The sequence below is a fragment of the Muscardinus avellanarius genome (assembly GCF_963383645.1).
Source record: "Muscardinus avellanarius genome assembly, chromosome: 2".
In the NCBI taxonomy this organism is placed as follows: Eukaryota; Metazoa; Chordata; class Mammalia; order Rodentia; family Gliridae; genus Muscardinus; species Muscardinus avellanarius.
This window is the reverse complement of record NC_137787.1, coordinates 64,692,601-64,713,956: the sequence shown is the minus strand read 5'-3', so window position 1 is coordinate 64,713,956 and position 21,356 is coordinate 64,692,601. Positions and strand designations below refer to the sequence as shown.

Sequence of the window (21,356 nt, the reverse complement as noted above, 5' to 3'; positions counted from 1 at the left end):
ACTCACTTCCTTCACAATTTTAAAGTAGCCCCTACCCTCAGCACAAGCAATGGCCTGTAGTAAGGCTCACCATAGAGTCCAGTCTTGAGCCCTTAAGAGTTTTCCTTTCCTTCTTTCCATTTTTATCTTTATTTTTTATACCATGGATCTCCACCCTTCTAGCCACAGACTTCCTTCTCATCAAGACTAGATTATATCTGGCAGCAGGACTGCTATAAAGTCAGAAACTCCCATCTGTATTTAAGGTCTGAGAAATGAAAATGGGTCTCTATAACAAAAGCATTATGTGATGTTAAGTCCAAAACATGCTCACATCTGTGCTAATGGAGGAAGTCTCTTTATAGTTTATCTAAAGATGTTATTTATCTTGAAAGTAGTTCTATCTCCACTTTTTAACAACTGGAGTGCACTTGATATACTGTGTAAGAAAACAAAACAACATTCTGAAAATTAGACTCAGGAGAGATTGGAAAACTACCACATTTCCCAAGAGTCTTTTTGAGCCTTTTTTCTTCCTTTACCTTAAAAACTCTCTTTGTAACTTACTCTTTGCAGGTAAAAGGTTTTCTGCCTAATAAAAAGCAACCAAAGGACCTACCTTTAAAGCCAAGAAAACCTACATTTAATCACATCTCTAGTATTTGGGTTTCGAATATCAAGCTACATGTGAAGTGATTTTTTTTTTGTTTTGTTTTGTTTTTTTTTTGTGGTACTGGGGTTCCTGGAAGCCCTTCTACCTCCGGGCTACACTCCCAGACCTATTTTAACATTTTTATTTGGAAACAGGGTCTCCTAAGCCAGCGCACGCGGCTGGCTTCGAACCTGCGCGATCCTCCTGTCTCTGCCTCCCAAGCGCGGGGATTACAAGCGTGAGCCACCACGCTCGGCCATGTGAAGTGATTTTGAGTCTAATTACTAGCAACGAGAATTTAATATTATACCTTGATTAATTTGTGGCTCTATTCCCTAGGAATTAATTGGGGGTAGAGTATGGAGTGCAGGACAATATTCTGATTAAAAATATATGCACAGCATATTTATATAGAGAACAAATTTATAATAGAAAAAAGTGGAAATTAACTCAACTGTCCAATGACATGGGAATGACCATGCAGATCAAACATGGGCAACTTGTGTGCCAATTTAAAAATAAGGGATAGTAATATTAAAACATTCACATAATGGTAAATCCACTGGTGACAACTCTAAAATTATTTTACCTTCATTCATAATAACCATATGAAAATTAGAAGCAATGGAAGTAACATTTTAATGATTATAGGTATGCTATTCTCTCCTTTGCAAAGCTGTATCTGTACAGCTGACAGACACAAAGATGAACAATCTTAGCTGAATTCTTCATTCATCTTGCCTGTAATTTCCTCATCTGGGAGGTGGCTGAATTAGAGTCCTCTAAAGTCTGTTTAAGCCGGGCTCGATTGGGAGGCTGAGATAAGAGGATCACACAGGTTTGAAGCCAGCCTCAGCTACTTAGTGAGGCTCTCAGCAACTTAGACCCTGTTTCCAAATAAAGTATAAAAAATAGGTCTGGGAGTATAGTCCAGAGGTAGAAAAGCCCCTGGGTTCCACCCCCGGTACCACAAAATAAAGAATAAAATCTGTTTAAGCTGTAAAAATTCAGTGTATTTTTCTATTAAACCCCATGAATTTATGAAGAACAAACAATATCAGTTCCACAAATTACACAATCTTGAATCTGATTGCCGTTCTTTAGTTTTAATAATTTCAGTCTGGAGTGATGTTATTGCAATCTGGTTCAGATAACAACAACATATCAGGCATTTAAATTTAACCCTAGCCCCCCCTTCCTTCCTTCCTTCCTTCTCTCCCTCCCTCCCTCTCTCTCTCTTTTCTTTCTCCCTCCTCCTCCTCCTTCTTCTTGTTTCCCTCTTTTCCTCCCTCCCTCTCTTATTTGAATCCAGGAGCATTCTATCACTGGGCTATATCACCAGCCCTTTTTATGTTCTTTTAAAATAGGTTCTCACTAGGTTATTGACGGTCTCACTAATTTGCTGAGGCTGGCTTTAAACCTATAATCTTCCTTCTCTCAGCCTCCCCAGCAATGGTATTACAGGTAATGCAATCTTTAACAAGGACTTGATTACTATTAGGACAATCAAGGTTTGCTAGTATATCTATAATTTCAACCTTTTTTTCAAGTATTTCCAACTCAAAATTTAAGAAAAATAAAGCAGTTACATAAATTTTTACACCAATAACAGCAGCACTAAACACAATAATAACTTTTGGAGAAAAGCTACTACTTTTCTCTACTTCACTTTGTTTTTTGTTTTTGTTTTTTTAAGGTCTGGAGATGGAACCCAAAGGCAATTGACCTCCGAGCTACACCCCCTGCCCAATTTTTTATTCTTTATTTTGAAACAGGGTCTCACTAAGTTACAGAGAGTCTCACTAAGTAGCTGAGGCTGTCTGCGAACCGTGATCCTCTGGTCTCAGCCTCCCAAATGCTGGGATTACAAGTGTACGCCACCACGCCCGGCTCTCTACTTCACTTTGAATTCACTCAAGATTCCAAATAACATTTATTTGGGGAGCAAAGAGGAGCCATACTTGTCTTTTGGCCATTGATCTAATACTTAATTTGTAGCCCTTTAATTAGTAGAGAGAATTGATAAGACTGATTGAAAAATTTTTTGAACAGAGGGTTTGAAACTCTTTGGCATATATTTGGGTGCATTTGTTTTCTTAAAAAATTGTCATTTAAATAAAAGAGATTCTGAAATCATGTGAGAATTGGTTAGAAATGAAAATTCTCATTTTACCCCAGATTCACACCATAGCCTGTGACCTAACAGGTTATTAACTTGGGCAGGTGTCCATTTAAATTTACAGGGAATTCAAGAAGGCATTAGACGTAGACAATTCTATTAAGAATGTAAGGCCTTTAAGAGGACTGGGGTATATTTCAGAAGTCTTGGGTTCAATTGGCAATACCTCCTACCCCCAAAGAAGAAGATACACCAGAGACTTTTCAAAGGGCCTATAAAGTCAAAATTTGTCATAATGACACTAAGAAGTTACTTGACTTTTCCCACCATTTTCAAGTAGACAGTGGAGTTTCCAGTTAGCCAGTCATGTTTTTGAATGAATGAATTACAGATGAACATAGATGTCCTTAGAGAGATTCATGTTGGTTTGGGTTTCCTACTATCTGTAATATACTGAACAAATGTCTGAGGTCAAATTAATATATTTATGAATTGAAATATGAATGACTACACAAAATAACAACAAGTATGGGTGTTTATAATGTTAGGCATTGTATCAAATATTTTACTTGGACTCCTCCTCATTTAATTCTAATAATATCTATCAGACAATTTTTGGATAAGAAGATTCAAGGTCAGAGGGGATACAAATGTTCCCCGAGATCACCCACCGAGCAGTCAGGCCTTAAACCAAATCTGTTAAGCTCTGAATCCTGCACTTTTAACTGTTACACAGCACCATCAGTATCAATCCCCTCCAAAATGTCTCTGAAAATAATGTTTTTGTGGCTCTTGCTTTCCTCTCTACTATAAAATATCAAGATAAAATGAAAACCTCATGTGACTTATAGTCAGTTATAAGAAAATTATAAAAATAATTCATGCTGGAGTTAACCTTCATTAAAATAGATCAGAAGAACAGAATTAATTAAAATTATATTCTTTGAATTATGTAAAATATAAATCATGCAAGGTTGCATGATAAAATTATGATGAGCAATAGGCACATAAAATGCTCTGTAAGAATAGATGGGTTTGCGAGACGGAAGCAAAACAGGCACCAATGGGCTTGAACATGCTTGGCCTTTTAAATCTGTGCTTTCAGCAATATCTCCAATCAATGTCGGCAACTCCAGAGTTCCCAGTAATATGTGACAGCTTCTGAGACCCCAGAGAAGCTTAATAAAACTCACCATAATGATAAGCATGAGACAACAAACACCTTTGGTGTATGATTTAATTTCCTGAAGGGCACGAATAACTGTGCTAACAGGGGAATTGGAGGAGTTACTCTCTGACCATGAGTCAAAAACTTAGTCTCAGCCTGCTGTTATCTCACTGCATCTCCGGGTCAATAAGACAGTATCGTGGGGAGAAATATGCACTGTCTTGATCTTGTCTAAAGGTCTCCTAACTGGTGTATGAATCATTAATTGATGTTCTTGGAGGAACATTTTTTCTTTTTGCTTTTCTAAGTTGCCAATTCAGAGATAATTGCTCTCTGCCAATGGCAGTAAAAGGGATATAGTGATCTATTTAACACAGCCAGATGAAGCAACTTCTCAATTATTCACTTATTAAATTCAATACTGCTGAGGGGAAGAAGGGATATGGCATACTAGCTCTACTTAAATATTCAGAATTCACTCTGAATCACCCTGAACATCATAACTAAAAAACTGAATTAAACCATTTATGCATTTGGCATGTATGATATAATTAATATGAATTATGAAAATTTATTCTAAGTTGCCATGTAACAAAAAGCAATTTAAAGTTATTTTTGCACATCAATTACGCAAATACCTGAGCTCTCAAAGTTGGAAATTTCCACATGTCACTGATGAAGTTCATTGTCTAATAAAAGCGAACTCTTAAAATTACAAAATTAAAAGTGTATATCTGAGAGCACTGCATGAAATTTTAAACAGCCGAAACCATCTTATAAAATAAGTGCCCTATATTTACCAGCATAAAACTTTCAGTTACTCTATTTCTTTGTTCATACACAACATTTTCTTAAGGTAAGGTAATCACAGGGTAAGGTATAGTGAGACTTATTATTTTATTTGACATAGATAACTTACCCTAGGTAAGTAGTTATTTACAAAGATATTTTAAAGTGGGAATAGCAGCTGGCTTTTGTTATTAAGTTTTAAAAACCCATTACATTTGCTATATAACCAGCTGAGATATAACACACTGGAGATCTTTTTAGGAAATTATAAAATATAATCATGTTAACTCAAAAACTGCCAAATGTATCTTTCTCATTTCTCCACGTTAACCTGCTTTTAAAAGAAATATGAGCTATAATAAAATTGAAAAGTAATTACAAAAGCAAATGTGGAATTAAAAAACATTAATCTGGGAAATCTAATTGAAAGAAATATTGCTAATGAAAGCCTGGATGCTATGCTATACATTTTAATCACAGAAATGAGCTCATCAGCCATCCTACATAAAAAAATTTTTTTTGATGCATAAGTTACTATTTTCAGATTGTGAAGGTGTTTCCTGACATTAATTCTCAGCAACAGGGGAGATGATAGGTGAGAAATGGGAGATGGGAGTGACAGAAGAAGGTGACACACAGAGACCAAAAGAAATGTGCCAGCGTTGGCCAGCATGGGAGAACAACCAGTATTTCCTCTCAGTGGCATAAATAAAGTGAGATAAGATCAACAGATAGTGTTCCTGCTGTATAATGATCTGCATATGAAATAATTTATAATGGGAGAAAATTGGCTTTTCCACAGACTTGAGACTCTAGTAGGTTAAAAAAAAAATCATGGTTCGCCTGGCATGGTGGTACACACCTGTAATCCTAGTACATGGGAAGCTGAGACAGGAGGATTGCAGTTTCAAGACCAGCTTCTGCAATCTAGCAAGCCCCTGTTTCAAAACAAAAAGTAAATAAATATAGGGCTGGGAATATTGCTTTGGTTCAATCCGTAATATAACATACATACACACAAAAGGAGGAAGAGAAGGAGGAGGAGAAGGAGGAGGATGAAGAGAAAGAGGAGGAGAAGGAGGAGGACGAGGAGCAGGTGAAGAGGAGGAGAAAGAGAAGGAGAAGAAGAAAGGGAGCCAGGCAGGCAGGCAGGCATGCATGTAGGAAGGACAAAAAAAAAAAAAAAAAAAAAAAAAAAGGTTAACAAAGGAACTGGTAGAAGAGTCAGGTCAAGACTTCTTTGGGGTTCTCACAAAGTTTGGGAACTGAGCTTTAAAACAATCTGTTCACATTGACCCATATTCATCAGAGAATATAATCAGAAGACTCACCCAGACTGGCAGGTCTGTGATCTCTAGCAGAAACTGCACTGGGTGGCTCTCATTATAAAGTCCTGTCACTCAATACAGTTCCTCAGAACTCAAGTCGTCCTCCTTTGCTATCCTCCTGGCAGCCTTAGCTGCTGTTCTGTGCAAACTTGCTTTACGTGTGATAAAGTCACCTCGAATGCGTTCCTCCCTGTAGTGCTCCCTTGACATATATGAAGCCCACTGCACTGAGTAATGCTACGAGGGGTGCACAGAGGGGACCCAGCAGAAACCTACATACCTCTTTGAGTCATTCTGAAACTGAATCTTTTGTTCTGTGTCTCCACAGCAGCCAGAAAACTTCCTCAGAAAGAGACTGGACATACTAATAAGCAAATCAAATGCCTCAAAGTGGACCATCAGCCCTCTCCTGCCTGCCTTTCCTGTTCCTAGAGGGAGGCCAGTCACCACCTTTCTATTTTGGTCACGCTATGGTTCTGTGGGAGCTGTCATTTTCCTTTACTGCAGTTTCTGAGGCCCTAAAATAACCTCATTAGCTTCACTCAAGTTCATTGTTAACATAAATAGGACAAAATAGGCGGCCGTGTACAGAGCACGTTAAGGGGACATTATCAGCCCTGCTCATCTCTTTATGTTCTGAAAAGATATATTCAAAAGAGAGTGAAAAAAATTCTTGGTTTTTCATATTATCAGGAAATATACTGTGAATAATTTGTAACTTCCTGGAAATGGATTAAAATGACTGGTAACTTTTCATTCAGTTTGGGCTTGACGCTGTCACATCCAGGCGGCCACTAGCAGAAGCTTGAGTAATGTGGAAAATATGTCTGTGCAGCTGCTGGCAAAGAAGCAGTTATACGTCCTCAGAAACAGCGTGACAGAGTTCCTGCGAAGGGATGCAATGTTGGCTAGTTTGTGGGCAGCATGGCCACCGGTAGGCACCCTCAAATCTAACCCTGACAGTCCTGGCCATATTCCACTCTGGGGTTCCACAGTTGAAACTTATAAAAATAGAACAATTCCACTATGGGTCAGGTGTTCTTCTTTCTTGTCCATCCCCCAGGACACATTAATACTTAAAAGAAGGAAGATCTACCCATAAGGCACAGTAACCAATGCCAAGGTAAAATAGGTTATAAAGTTGCCAGAGGGCAGGGGGCATTAGCATTGCCCCCAGCACTGATTAAGGGCAGCTAGTGAGGGCTGTCTCACTAGTCTACATAACTACCTTTGCTTCAAACTCGGGCCTCGACTGTAGACTAAGGTCAGTACAATAATGGTTAACTATAACAGGATTGGTGATTTTCACTATGCTTAGCTTAACCAAAGAAATACAGATATTTTTCTCTGGGAATTTCAGAAAAGCTGCTCAATCTAGGAGCAAAATTTTACCCTAGAGTTTGGAGAATATTTTCTATAAAGGACCAGATAATCTTTTAGTCTTTGTGAGACATTTACAGTCTCTGTTGCAACAACTCAACTCTAATTATAGCTCAAAAGCAGCCATAGACAATACGTCAACAGATGAGTGTATCTGTGTTCTAATAAAACTTTATTCATAAAAACAGACAGAGGGCTGCGTTTGGCCTATAGGCCACAGTTTCCTGACTCTTGCTCTACCACTGAGTTGTACTGATGTTGCTATAAAAGTGACCAAGAAAGCACGATGACCAGAGCAAGGTGTTCTGGCAAAACTACTACAAGGTATTAGAGCTAGAATACTAGTTGGTCTTTGTGAGGTGCGAGGGGTTGCAGGGAATACTGTAATTGGGAGCATGAGGAAGCTGCTAAGTTGATAGTACTATTCTGTTTCTCTCTCCTTCTCTCTCTCTCTCTCTCTCTCTCTCTCTCTCTCTCTCTCTCTCTCTCTCTCTCTCTCTTGCAGTACTGGGGGTGGAAGCCAGAAGTATTCTACCTCCGAGCTATGCCCCCAGCCCTATTTTTTTGTTCTTTATTTTTGAAACAGGGTCTCATTGAGTTGCAAAGGGCCTAAGTAGCTGAGGCTGTCCATGAACTGCAATCCTCCTGTCTCCGCCTCCCAAATACTGGGATTACAAGCATGCGCCACCATGTCTGGCAATATCATGTTTCTTTTCTTTTCTTTGGTACTGGGGATGGAACCCATGGGCATTCGACCTCCGAGCTACACCCCAAGCCCCATTACTTTTTAATTCTTTATTTTGAAACAGGGTCTGAGTTGCAAAGGGCTTCACTAAGTAGTAGCTGAGGCTGGCCACGAACTGTGATCCTCCTGTCTCAGCCTCACAAATGCTGGGATTACAAGCGTGCGCCACCACGCCCAGCTCAATATCATGTTTCTTGATGTGGGTACTGTTTACATAAATGAATTCACTTTTTGGAAATTCACTGAACTTTGTGAAAATTCATTTATAAATTATATACATTTCTGTATCTTTCTGATATCTTAATATACTATTAAAAACAATATATTTTAAAGAAGAAGTAATTTTTAAGAAAAATAGAGTGGAAAATCCCATATAGGTAATGTAGGCGTTAGGTCAAGTGTATATGGATCCCCAGGTACTCAAGGAGAAGGACATAAGATAATTTCTTTTCTTTTTTTCTTTTGGCATGCTTTAAAAAAATGTAATATAAAAACACATAATATAAAATGTAAAAATATATATATATTTTTGGTGGTACTGGGGTTCTGGAAACCCTTCTACTTCCGGGCTACACTCCCAGACCTAGTTTACACTTTTTATTTGGAAACAGGGTCTCTTAAGCCAGCGTGGCTGGCTTCGAACCTGCGTGATCCTCCTGTCTCAGCCTCCCAGCACAGGGATTACAAGCATGCAAATTTTTAACCATTATTAAGTGTATATATAGTTCAGCAGTATAACATATATTCACATTGCTATGAAAGAGATCTCTGGAATGTTTCCTTTTTGCCAAACTATAACATAATCCCAATAAATAAGTACCCTTGCCCTCCTCTCCCAGCCCTTGGTAACCACCATTCTCCTGTTTCTATGACTCTGGCTACTTTAGATATCTTGGGTGGGGAGAAGCTTATAATATTTATCTATTTGTGATTGGTTATTTCATTTAACATGTTGTCCTCAAGGCTCATCCATGGTATAGTATGCAAAAGGATTTCTTTCCTTTTTAAGGTAGAATAATATTTTACTTTATAAATATACCATATATTTTATTCCATCCCACCAGGGGTGGATATTCATGCTGCTTCCACCTTTTGCCTATCTATCATTAATAATGCTGCTATAAACAGAGAAATGTAAATATCTCTGAGATTATTCTTCTAATTTTTTTTTTTTTTGGATAACCCAGAAGTAAACTGCTGGGTCATATGGGATGTCTATTTGTAATTTTTTGAGGAATCTTCACATTGTTTTCCCCAGTGTACACACCATTTTCCTATCCCACCAGTAGTATACAAGGGCTACTATTTTTTCTACATCTTTGTCAATAATTATCATTTTCTGTTTTTTGACAGTGGCACAGAGTAACTTTTAAAAAGCTATGAAGGTTGACAAAGCCTTACCTAAATAAAACTATATACAAAGACCTCCAAGAAAAGTGCTTTTGATCTTTAATAAGACTTTACCTTAAAAGATCAGTAACATTTTGATAAGATTTTATCTTCTTTACTCAAAGTTCAAGAAACTTGTTCAAAGCTCCTAGCAAGTGAAATAAATGTGCAATAGCATGCTGAAAGCGGCACAGTAAGAGGAAAATTTTAAAGTTATATTTTCATATCTTGTTTAAAATGCCACCCATATGTGTATCTCCCAGAAAAAGTAATATGACTACCAAAAGACCAATTATAGGGTGAATACATAATTTATTTCATTAATTTGGGTCCCACTATGCTGGAAGAACTGGGAATTCTACCAAAGGGAGCGAGTGGATTGACTGGCGTAGGTAGAAGCTAAGAAATCTCAAAAGCAATGACACAAAGAGGAGGAAAGATGTGCACTGAGCCACGGGAGGGTCCAACCTAGAAGCCAGGCTCCAGGGGCCACAGGTCCTAGCTACCTTGCTCCTCCAGAATGACTCGCACGGCTGAGTTTTCCTCTACTTTTTTTCTAGCGGCTGCTTCTTCTTCTTTAGACCACTGCATGTGATCCCTGTTAAAAACAAAAAGATTATAAACCAGGCTTTCTGATTAAAGCAGCAGTAAAAAGGCAACCAGGGACTCCATCTATCATTCTAAATTAGGCAAGCGCCAGTGATGCAGTCTAATTCCATGTTGAATGAGTAAGTTCTGTGTCAGATGCTCCTTCTGATGGTGTTGGTGCGACCTTGCACCTCCTACGGTTCTTCTGCTTCAATCTGGCCCTGCTGCCAGCCTCAGCCACCTTTGGGAAATGATTGCTGAAGTCCTGTCCCCAGAACACTCTGGTGCATGACTATAGGGTACTGAGATGGTTTGTGTTTTTTACTCTATGACTAAGTTTATTTGTACCTTTTTGCTAATTTATGAATAGGGAATTTTTTTTTTTTTTTTTTTTTGGCGGTACTATGGATGGAACCCAGAGGCATTCTACCTCTGAGAGACACCACCTAGCCCTAATTTTTTTTATTCTTTATTTTGAAACAGGGTCTCACTGAGTTGCAAAGGGTCCCACTAAGTAGCTGAGGCTGTCCTTGAACCCAGATCCTCCTGTCTTAGCCTCCCAAATGTTGGGATTACAAGCCTGTGCCACCACACCCAGCCTTGACAGCTCCCCCCCCCCCCAGTACTGGGAATGGAATCCAGGGATATTCTACCTCTGATCTACACCCGTGGCCCTATTTTTTATTCCTTATTTTGAAACAGGGTGCCACTGAGTTGTAAAGGGCCTCATTATGTAATAGCTTAGACTGTCCTCGAACTGTAATCCTCCTGTCTCAGCCTCCCAAGTGCTGGGATTACAAGCATGTGCTGCCATGCCCGGCCTTTAATAGTATTTTAATGCTCCTTTTACAACATATATTCTGTTACTCTACTGCCAGAGATTCAAGTTTTAAAATATGTAGTACTTATGCTGTAATTCTGTTGTTGTTATTTTATTTTTATTTTTGTGGGAATGGGGATTGAACCCAGGGGCATTCTACCTTTGGGCTACCCTAGTCTTATTTTATTTTGTAACAGTCTCACTAAGATGTGAAGAGCCTAAGTTGCTAAGACTGGCTGTGAACCAGTGAGTCGCATATCTCAGCCTCCCAAGTAGTAGGATTGTAAGTATGCACCACCATGCCAGTCTACCCTGTAATTTTTGTAGCAACTTCAGGTTGTTTTTTTTTAATCGGCCTTAATTTCTGAAAATCGATTCACCTACATTTAAATGACAGACTACTTAATAAAGCATACAAAAGGTTATTTTTCTAAGATCTGGCACTTTCTATAAGTACTTTTAGTGTCAGATTTTATTCTCTCTATATGAGAAGATACTAATTGGTACTATAAAAATGTCTTTCTTGTTGCATAGCATGCCTGGGGCCCTAGTTCAATCCCCAGCACTGAGGGGGTGGGGGAGTTTTCTTAAAATGGAAATGTCATCTATATATAAAAAAGGTGATGTGATTTTGGTTTCTACAAATTTGCATTTCCTTTTTGGACTATGAGTGAGTGAAATAATTTTTTGAAATAAGACATTTTTTTCTAAACAACAAAAGAAAAACCCCCAAAGTTCCATATTGCCTATTGATAACTATAAAAAAGACCCTCACTGTTTCCATGTTGTTGTTGTTTATGTGTGTATGTGTGTATGGCACTAGGGATTGAACCTAGGGGTGTCTACTTCTGAGCTACACTTTAGCTTTTTTAATTTTTTTTCCAGTACTGGGGATTCAACCCAGGGGCATTCTACCTCTGAACTATACCCCTCAGCTCAGCCCTATTTTATTTTGAAAAACTGTGATTCTCCTGTTTCAGCCTTCCGAGTACTGGGATTACAGGCATGTGCCACCATGCCCAGATGACAGAGTTATTATATGATATTTGTAGCCTTATTACTGATGAGAAGGGTGAATTATAAAATTCTTGGAGGTATATCATTATAGTGCCTGACAAACATTAACTGGGCAGTTAGTTTGATCATAATTACTATAATAACTACTACCATTTATTATTATTACATATCAGGTACTGTGCTAAGCATATTTCATATATATATATATATATATATATATATATATATATATTCATCTTATTTAGTCCATTCAAAATCCTATGAAGGAGTTATAATTATGCTCATTTTGCATATGAGGAAATAGAAGTTTAGTTACTTACTCCAGGTCCTATAGCCAAAGTGGCAGAACCAGAATTAAAATCCAGGTTTGTGTCATGTCAAGGTCAATTTTCTCACCCATTAACCTACTGTCGTCTATCAACACAGTGGTGGTGGTGGGGTGCTAAGGAATTGAAAACTCAATCCTTGCCCATCAGGGCATATATTCTCTCAATACAGGCAGGTAAAAAAAAAGATAATACAATGGTGCATACATGAGTGAGAGTGTACCAAATTAACTAGCTTGGGCTAGTTAAACTGGGGTTCGGGGTGAGGTTGGGGGAAAGGTAGTAGGGTAATTACTCTTGTCATTAGGAAGCTGGAAATACAGACAGCATATCCAGAAAACAAAAACACATTCTGATTGATTCTCTCGGGTAACTGCAGTTGAAGTTGGGAGCTGGGTAATGGCCAGATTTCAGAAGATTTTAAGTAGTGTGCAAGATACAATGACTTGGAGAGGGATTGGGAAAAGGCCAATTAGGCTCTTGTAGTAGTGGTCTAGGACTAATAAGTCCCAGGACCATGGCAGTGACGATGGACAGCAGAAAGGAAGAGTGGAGGGGGAGACACACAATCACACTGGTGACCTGGAGATGAACTACACGATGGAGCAGAAGAACACGAGCCAGAAGTGGTTCCAGGGTCTTAACTCTGAGTATTTAGGAAAGTAGGCGTAATATGACGGAGTAAGGTATTGTTTTGAGTGGAAATATGAGTAGGTTGGTTTAAGTCATGTTTATGCAATCAGATATGAGCAAGTATATTCCAGTGACCTAGCTATAAATATACCACTGAAAGGTAAGAAACTTCTAAAAAGGTAAGCCGTGCGTGGTGGCGCATGCTTGTAATCCCAGCATTTGGGAGGCTGGAAGAGGAGGATTGTGGTTTGTGGACAGCCTCAGCTACTACTTAGCGAGGCCCTTTGCAACTCAGTGAGACCTGTTTCACAATTAAAAAAAGGTTTCTCTTAAAACTGGTATTTTGGATCTCTAGGAAATGCAAGTGAGAATGTAAAAATCAGAGTTTTATAAGATGGAAACTTAACCACCAATATTAAGTAAACCCCAACCACAACCCAATTAACCAAATAAACAACTTTGTCATTTGCTTTAATTAATAAATTAGAATAGATTTTTGTTATGACTTATTTTAATATATGAGGGTAATCACATATGAACTGGGGCTGGCAATTATACTTTGTTTTATAAATATAAATATATAGATACTATTACATGAAAGTTATGACACTAAAAGCAAGAAGTAATTTATTTAAAAATAGTATTACTAAGGCCAGGGGTGGTGGTGCATGCATGTAATCCCAGTGCTTGGGAGGCTGAGACAGGAGGATCGCACAGGTTCGAAGTCATCCTCAGGTACTTAGTGAGGCTCTCAGCAACTTAATGAGACCCTGTTTCCAAATAAAATATAAAATAGGTCTGGGAGTATAGCCCAGAGGTTGAAAGCCCCTGGGTCCCATCTCCAGTAAACACACACACACACACACACACACACACACACACACACACACACACACACACAGTATTACTAAGATAACTAAGGCTGGAGATAAGTTTTTCATCTACAAATTTTTACACATATAGGAAAGAAAATAGAACAATTTATTTCTCTGTACAGAGGCAAGTATGAGACAATGAAAACATGTGGTCTCAGCTTTTAGCATGTGCTTTAATGTTAGTTTAACTTCCTACTTCTTAAGTATTTAGTAGATTTGGTTATTTCTTAAATTGCCTTAACTTCCTTATACTATTCATTGTATTGCTTCATTTTTTTAACTGCCAAAGGAATATTATACCCTAAGCTCCCAAAGAACAGATTTTTCCACTATACAGTTACAGAACCCCCACAGAAACCTATAAAATGTTCCTACTGTATTTATGGGGACTTCCTCCAGACCTGTTGCTTTACGGCAGCTCTGAAGTCTGGCTCACATATACCAAAACTCAACAGTCAGTACTAAAAATCATTTACATTTTTTTACATTTTTTAAAGTAATAAATATAACAATAGAATTTAAGCACAGAGACAAATATCTAATAAACACACTGAAAATGATTAGGCATTTAACAGCAACATTTTTTTTTTTTTTTTTTTTTTTTTTGCAGTACTGGGGATGGAGCCCAGGGGGATTCTATCTCCGAGCTACAGCCCCAGCCCTATTTTTTATTCTTTATTTTGAGACAGGGTCTTACTGAGTTGCAAAGGGCCTCACTAAGTAGCTGAGGCTGTCCACAAACCTGGATCCTCTCTCAGCCTCCCAAATGTTGGGATTACAAGCGTGCGCCACCATGCCCGGCTTCAACAATAATTTTTTTTTGTGTGTATGTGGTACTGGGGGTGGAACCCAGGGGCTTTTCTACCTCTGGGCTATACTCCCAGACTTATTTTATACTTTATTTGGAAACAGGGTCTCACTAAGTTGCTGAGGGCCTCACTCAGTAGCTGAGGCTGGCTTTGAACCTGTGATCCTCCTGTCTCAGTCTCCCAAGTGCTGGGATTACAAACCTGCACCACCACACCCAGCAACAAAAATTTTTTTTTAAAAAGGAAAAAATGATTATACTGTTTGGCTTGTGAATTGTCCTTCCTGGAATTTATTTTAACAAAGTAACTTAAAAGAACAATGAGGTTCTTTTTTTGTGTGCATGATTTTGGGGATTGAACTCAGGGGCATTCTACACCTGAGCTACATCCCAGTTTTATTTTTTTAAAAGAGGGTCTTGCTAAGTTATAGAGAGCTTCACTAAGAGGCTGAGACTGGCCATGGATTTGCAATCCTCCTGTTTCAGCCTCCCAAGGACTGAGATTATAAGCACGCACCACCACACCTGACTTAACAATGAGGTGCTTCAGAAAAAAACCTGTACAAAGATATTCACTGGAACACTAAATAGCAAAAAATTGGAAGCAAACTCAGTGATAGGGGAATGAAAAAAATTATAGTAACTCAAAGGAATATTATGCAGACATTTAAAATAAAAATGTCACTACTATGTAACAATATGAAAAAGTATTTGGGAAGTAACATGAGGCTAAAAAAAGCAGATCCCTTGAGAGGGGCATAATCCTTAGGATAAAAAGGAAATTATATTTGCTTAGAAAAAGACAAAAGTCAAAAAGAGAAATAAATAAAATGCAAAATATACTGAAACTTTTATAAAAATCTGAATTGAGAAAAAGAACACTCAAAAGAATTTTTGAGGAAGACAAAAATCACAACATGGAATAGTAGAATTTATCTTATAATTCTGTGGTAGTCCTCAGTCCTACTTTCTCAGTTCATATACATATTTTACATGAAAATATTTCCCATCTCATCTATATCTTATAGTACAATTGACAGATGATTCTTTGTTTTAGCTATCAGCTGATGACAATGATAGTCTAATTGTCAATTTGGTTTGGTTTGGAAAAGTTAAAATGCATACACTCCAACTGTTTAACTTGGGTAATAAGGTTTTTGGAAGTTCTAATGGTAGAAAATTCTGCTGAATATGGTACTGTTTCATGCTTTAACTTTAAATAATCAGATATAAACCAAAGCACCCAGTGTAAAGCATGTGGATGAACTGTTTTCCTATCTTTGTTATTTACTATGTGTGTAAAGTCACCCCACAGTACAAATGTATGTATGTATGTACATATTTATCTAGTTGGTGGTACTGGGGATTGAGCCCAGAGGCTCACACATGCTATGCAGGCAGTCTTACCACTGAGTTACAGCCATAGCCCAGAACATAATTTAAAGACAAATATGACAAATATATTAGGTGGCTAAGGAATTAAAAATAAAATATTTATTGTTAGGTTAGAGAAAGAAATAGTGTTTACTAGTTTGGGCTTAAAACCATTTCAGTAAATCCTAATCACATAACAAAGTCATATATTTATTAGTATATACAAAAATATTTTTCTATATAGCTACAAAATCATCATAATTATGACTTAAAAGTGCTACACAGGACTTGGCTTTGGCACAACAGAGTACTGGGTAATGGCCTTAGCTTTCTACTATAAAATATTATGGAAGCCGGGCGTGGTGGCACACGCTTGTAATCCCAGCATTAGGGAGGCTGAGACAGGAGGATCACAGTTCACGGGCAACCTCAGCTACTTAGTGAGGCTCTCCGCAACTCAGTGAGACCCTGTTTCAAAAAAAAAAAAAAAATGGGCAGGGGTTGTAATTCAGAGGTCAAATGCCTCTGGGTTCCAGCCCTAGACCCGCAAAAAAAAAAAAAAAAAAAAAAATTATGGAAATGGATACAATATATGAAGAAGCTCCTTTTAGGCACTGAACAACAATTCAGACAGTGCAGGACTGTGATCCTTAGGAGAAGAGAAACACAAAAGATCAATCTTTTTGTCTGGGGACATATTGCTAGACTGTGGCACAGAGAAGTGGAACCCAAGGAAAGTGGTGTCTCACTGAATGGTGGTTCTGTGAGTTAAAAAGGCAAAGATTAGTGCTGAGCATTGCTGAGATGGTGAGGGTTTGTGTAGCAGAATATGGAAGAGAGTGTTGGACACAGAGGAGCACCCCTGAAGCCTTAGGACAGTTTTCCCAGGGTTTTAGTGAATGCTTGCAGCTCATTCACAGGGTGAGACCCCAGAAAAACTAGTAGAAACACAATTTTGGAGATGAGGGTACTGCCAAAAGAATTCACTGCAAATAGGTGGTGCTGGTGCTTGGAGACACTGGAGTTGAGAGATCTCCCTGAACCCTAGAAGTGCCATGCCATGGGAATAGGAACCATATTAGACTCAAGACAATATCAAACAGCCCCATACTAATAACCTAAAATTAACTCAATCCCAAGCAAGATCCAGAAGTAAATTAATCACTTGCCAGGGAAAAACAAACAAAAAACCCCAACATCTTTAAAGGAAGGCAACAGCCAGGCGTGGTGGCGCTTGTAATCCCTGTGCTTGGGAGGCGGAGACAGGATGATCTTGCAAGTTCGAAGCCAGCCTTGCTGGCTTAAAAGACCCTGTTTCCAAATAAAAATATAAAATAGATCTGGGAGTGTAGCCCAGAGTTAGAAGGGTTTCCAGGAACCCCAGTACCACCAAAAATAAATAAATACATAAATAAAGGAAGGCAACATAGAGTAAGACTCTATAATCTTTTAGTATATCTTATAAATAGTAGCTAGTATCTAGACTCCATACAAGATAATATCCATAATATCTATCATATAATTTTAAAAATCAAGATAAAAAGTCAATAAATATAGTCTTTGAGAAAACCAAATATACATAAGGCCTTTAAAACAGCTCTAAAAAGTATATTTAAAGATTTTAAAGAAAAAGGTGAATGGACTGAATATCAGGCTATTTCAGCAAAGAAATTGGAGCTATTTTTTTTTTTTTTTGGTGGCACTGGGGTTCCTAGAAACCCTTCTAACTCCGGGCTACACTCCCAGACCTATTTTATATATATATTTTATTTGGAAACAGGGTCTCTTAAGTCAGCAAGGCTGGCTTTGAACCTACATGATCCACCTGTCTCCACCTCTCAAGTGCAGGGATTACAAGCGTGTGCTACCACGCCCGACGAGCTATTTTTTTAAAAAAGGAAATTCTGCCAGGCATGGTGATGCATACCTGTAATTCCAGTATTTAGGAGGCTGAAATAAGAGAATTGCAGGTTTGGGGCTAACCTCAGCAACTTAGTGAGACTCTCAGTAAGTTAGTGAGACCTTGTTTCAAGATCAAATAAATAGGGCTGGAGGTGTAGCTCGAAGGTAGAATGCCCCTGACTTCAATCCCCAGTACCAACAATAAAGAAATAATTAAAAATTAAAAGGAAATTCTACAACAAACTCATACATAAACCTGAAATTAAAAAATCATTAGGTAGACTTAAAAGCTAATGAATATTGCAGAAGGGTCAATAAACTTAAAGACAGGTATAGAAACTATTCAAACTGAAGAACAGAAAGAAAGGAGACTGGGGGGAAAAAGCATGAGTCTTGGGAACCTGTGGGATAATACTGCTATATTTGGGTGTGGTTTGGGGAGGCAGCAGACCTTAAGAGGTGGGGCCAAGTGGGAGTTAATCACTGCACTCAGAAGGGATTAAAGTCTTCCTCATGACACAGTGAGTGAGATCTCATACGAGTGAGTTGCCATAAAGGTGAGCCTGTCCCCAACCTCCTCTCTGGCTTCCTCTGGCCATGTGATCTATGTGCTCCGGCCATCTATCATGAGGCCTTTATCACAGCCAAGCTGAGGCCAGTGCCAGGCTTTTGAACCTTAAAAACTGTGTGGTAAATAAACCTCTTTTCTATATAAAATTACTCAGCCTCAGACATGTCATTATAGTAGTGAAAAACAGATGAATACAAATACCAATCTGTCTATAAAACATATAATTTGAAGTCCCAGAAATAGAGGAGAGAGAGTGAGGGAGAGAATGACTTAGGCACAAGGCATGCATGCACAAGGACCTGGGTTTTATCACCAGCACTGCAAACAAAAGAAAAACAAACAAGAAAGCCAGGTGTGGTGTTGTACACCTACAATTCCAGTGCATGGGAGACTTAGAAGGATCACAGGTTCAAGGCTAGCAGTGCAGTAACTTAGCAAGACTGTTTCAAAATAAAAAAAATAATAATAGAGACAGGAGTGTTGCTCAGTGGCGGAACACCCTTGGGTTCACTCCCCGGTAACACGCACATACACAATAAATAAATAAGTAAGTAAATAAATAAATAAATAAAGGCTAAAACTCTTCCCAATTTGATTGAAATAAAAAAAAGAAATGATTAACAGATTCAGGAAACATACCAAAATTCATACAATATAAATTTAGAGAACAAAATCTGAGAGAATTTGTTACCAAACAGCTAAACATAAACTATAGGAAATGTTGAAGCCAGGTGTGGTGGGGCACGCCTTTAATTCTAGTACTTTGGAGGTTGAGCAGGAGGACTGCAGTTTCAAGGACAGCCTCAATGAGTAGTGAGACTCTCACCAACCGAGCAAGATCCTGTTTCAAAATATAAATAAAACAGAGCTGGGAGTGTAGCTCGGAGGTAGTCCGAGGTTCAATCCCCAGTAAAACACAAAAAGAAAGGAGAGAGAGAGAGAGAGAGAGAGAGAGAGAGAGAGAGAGAGAGAGAGAGAGAGAGAGAGAAATGTAGGTTGGTTGAAATTCTACAAGCTAAAAGAAAATTGTACCAGATAGAGACTCAGAGATCTACGGGGTGGAATAAAGAAACAAGAGGTGATACATATGTGGGTACATATCAGAATACACAAAGCACTTTTGCTGCATTCTGAAGTAAAGCTGACTTGAGAAAAAGCACTCCTATGTATTGTGAAGTGAGCCAGTTGTTTTCTTCTGTGCATGAATGGTTAACTGAACTTGCTTTTTTCATGAAATGCTGTGTATGAGTGTATGTGTGTGTGTGTCACTGAATACTGAACCCACAGACGTTCTACCTCTGAGCTATATCACTAGCTCTATTTTATTTTTTTATTTTGAAACAGGTTATCCCTAAATTGTTGAGACTGTGTTGAAACCTACGATCCTCCAGTCTTGGACTTCTAAGTACTGTGATTACAGGCATGTACCAACATACTGGCCTCATAGAATGCTGCTTTAAATAGAAAGGAGAAATGCAGATAAGACTATAGTTATTTAAACTTCGGTATTTGACACATATTTTCTCAAAAGTAAATGAAAAAGCCTATCATTTCAAGAAAAACAAATGACAGTATTTGTTGCCAAAGATAAATCTGGGGCTTTCGCAGAAAAATTACAACTTTGGAAAAGTTGTGTCTGCCACCATGAGTTTGATAATAGTTACAGATTTTTTTGATGAGACCAGTGGTGGTATTAACAAACATGATTTTTAAACATTGTATAATGAAATGTGTCAACATTTGAAAGATCTACATAAAACAGAACCAATCTCTTCCAAATTACTCTTGCATGATATTATGTAGATAAAGGATTCATCAAAAGTGCAAGGTGCACCAATGTATCATAATATAACAAAATATGAAAAGCTCATTCATACTTTTTTGGGGGGTATTGAGGATTGAACTCTAGAGCATTCAGCCTCTGTGCTACATTCTTCGGCCCTATTTTATTATTTTATTTTAAAACAGGGTCTCACTATGTCCGGCATGGTGGCATACGGTTGTATATCTGGAAGCATTCGGGAGGCTGAGACAGGAGGATCGTGGTTTGCAGACAGACTCAGCTACTTAGTGAGGTCCTTTGCAACTCAGTGAGACCCTGTTTCAAAATAAAGAATAAAAGCCGGGAGTGGTGGCGCACGCTTGTAATCCCTGTGCTTGTGAGGCGAGACAGGAGGATCGTGCAGGTTCAAAGCCAGCCATGCTGGCTTAAGAGACCCTGTTTCCAAATAAAAATATAGAATAGGTCTGGGAGTGTAGCCTGGAGGTAGAAGGGCTTCCAGGAACCCCAGTAACACCAAAATCAATCAATCAATCAATAAAATAAAAATAAATAAATAAGGAAAGAAAGAATAAAGAATAAAAAATAAGGCTTGAGGTGTAGCTCAGTGGTAGAATGCCCTGGGTTCCATTACCAGTACCGCAAAAACAAACAAACAAAAAAACCCCCAACAAAGCCAGGCATGGTGGTGCACGCTTATAATCCTCGCGCTTGGGAGGCAGAGACAGGAGGATTGCGCAGGTTCGAAGCCAGCCGCGCTGGCTTAAGAGACCCTGTTTCCAAATCAAAAAAGTATAAAAAATAGGTCTGGGAGTGTAGCCCAGAGGTAGAAGGGTTTCCAGGAACCCTGTAACACCAATAATAATAATAATAATAAAATAAATAAACAACAACAACAGTAATAACAACAACCAAAAAAAAAAACCCACCAGTGTCTCACTAAATTGCTAAGGCTGGCCATGAAGCATCCTCCAATTTTAGCCTCCCAAGTACTGGGATTACAAGTGTGTATGACCATGCCTAACTATTTATAAGTTTTATGAACTTATGCAGTATTCCATACTGCAACTAAGGAACTGCATATCAAGAAAAATTTTCACAATTTTCTGAAAA

The 21,356-nt window shown here is 38.3% G+C and overlaps 1 protein-coding gene across 1 annotated transcript in view; it reads right to left on the bottom strand.

The window, feature by feature from the left end:
- METTL8 (methyltransferase 8, tRNA N3-cytidine) overlaps positions 1 to 21,356 on the bottom strand; it is a gene marked incomplete at both ends in the record, with an annotated part of 54,714 nt that overhangs the window by 15,846 nt on the left and 17,512 nt on the right. Inside the window, one exon of the mRNA XM_080689559.1 lies at positions 10,056 to 10,147. Within this exon, the coding sequence (XP_080545685.1) occupies positions 10,056 to 10,147 (92 nt within the window). The remainder of the gene's footprint in view (positions 1 to 10,055; positions 10,148 to 21,356) is intronic.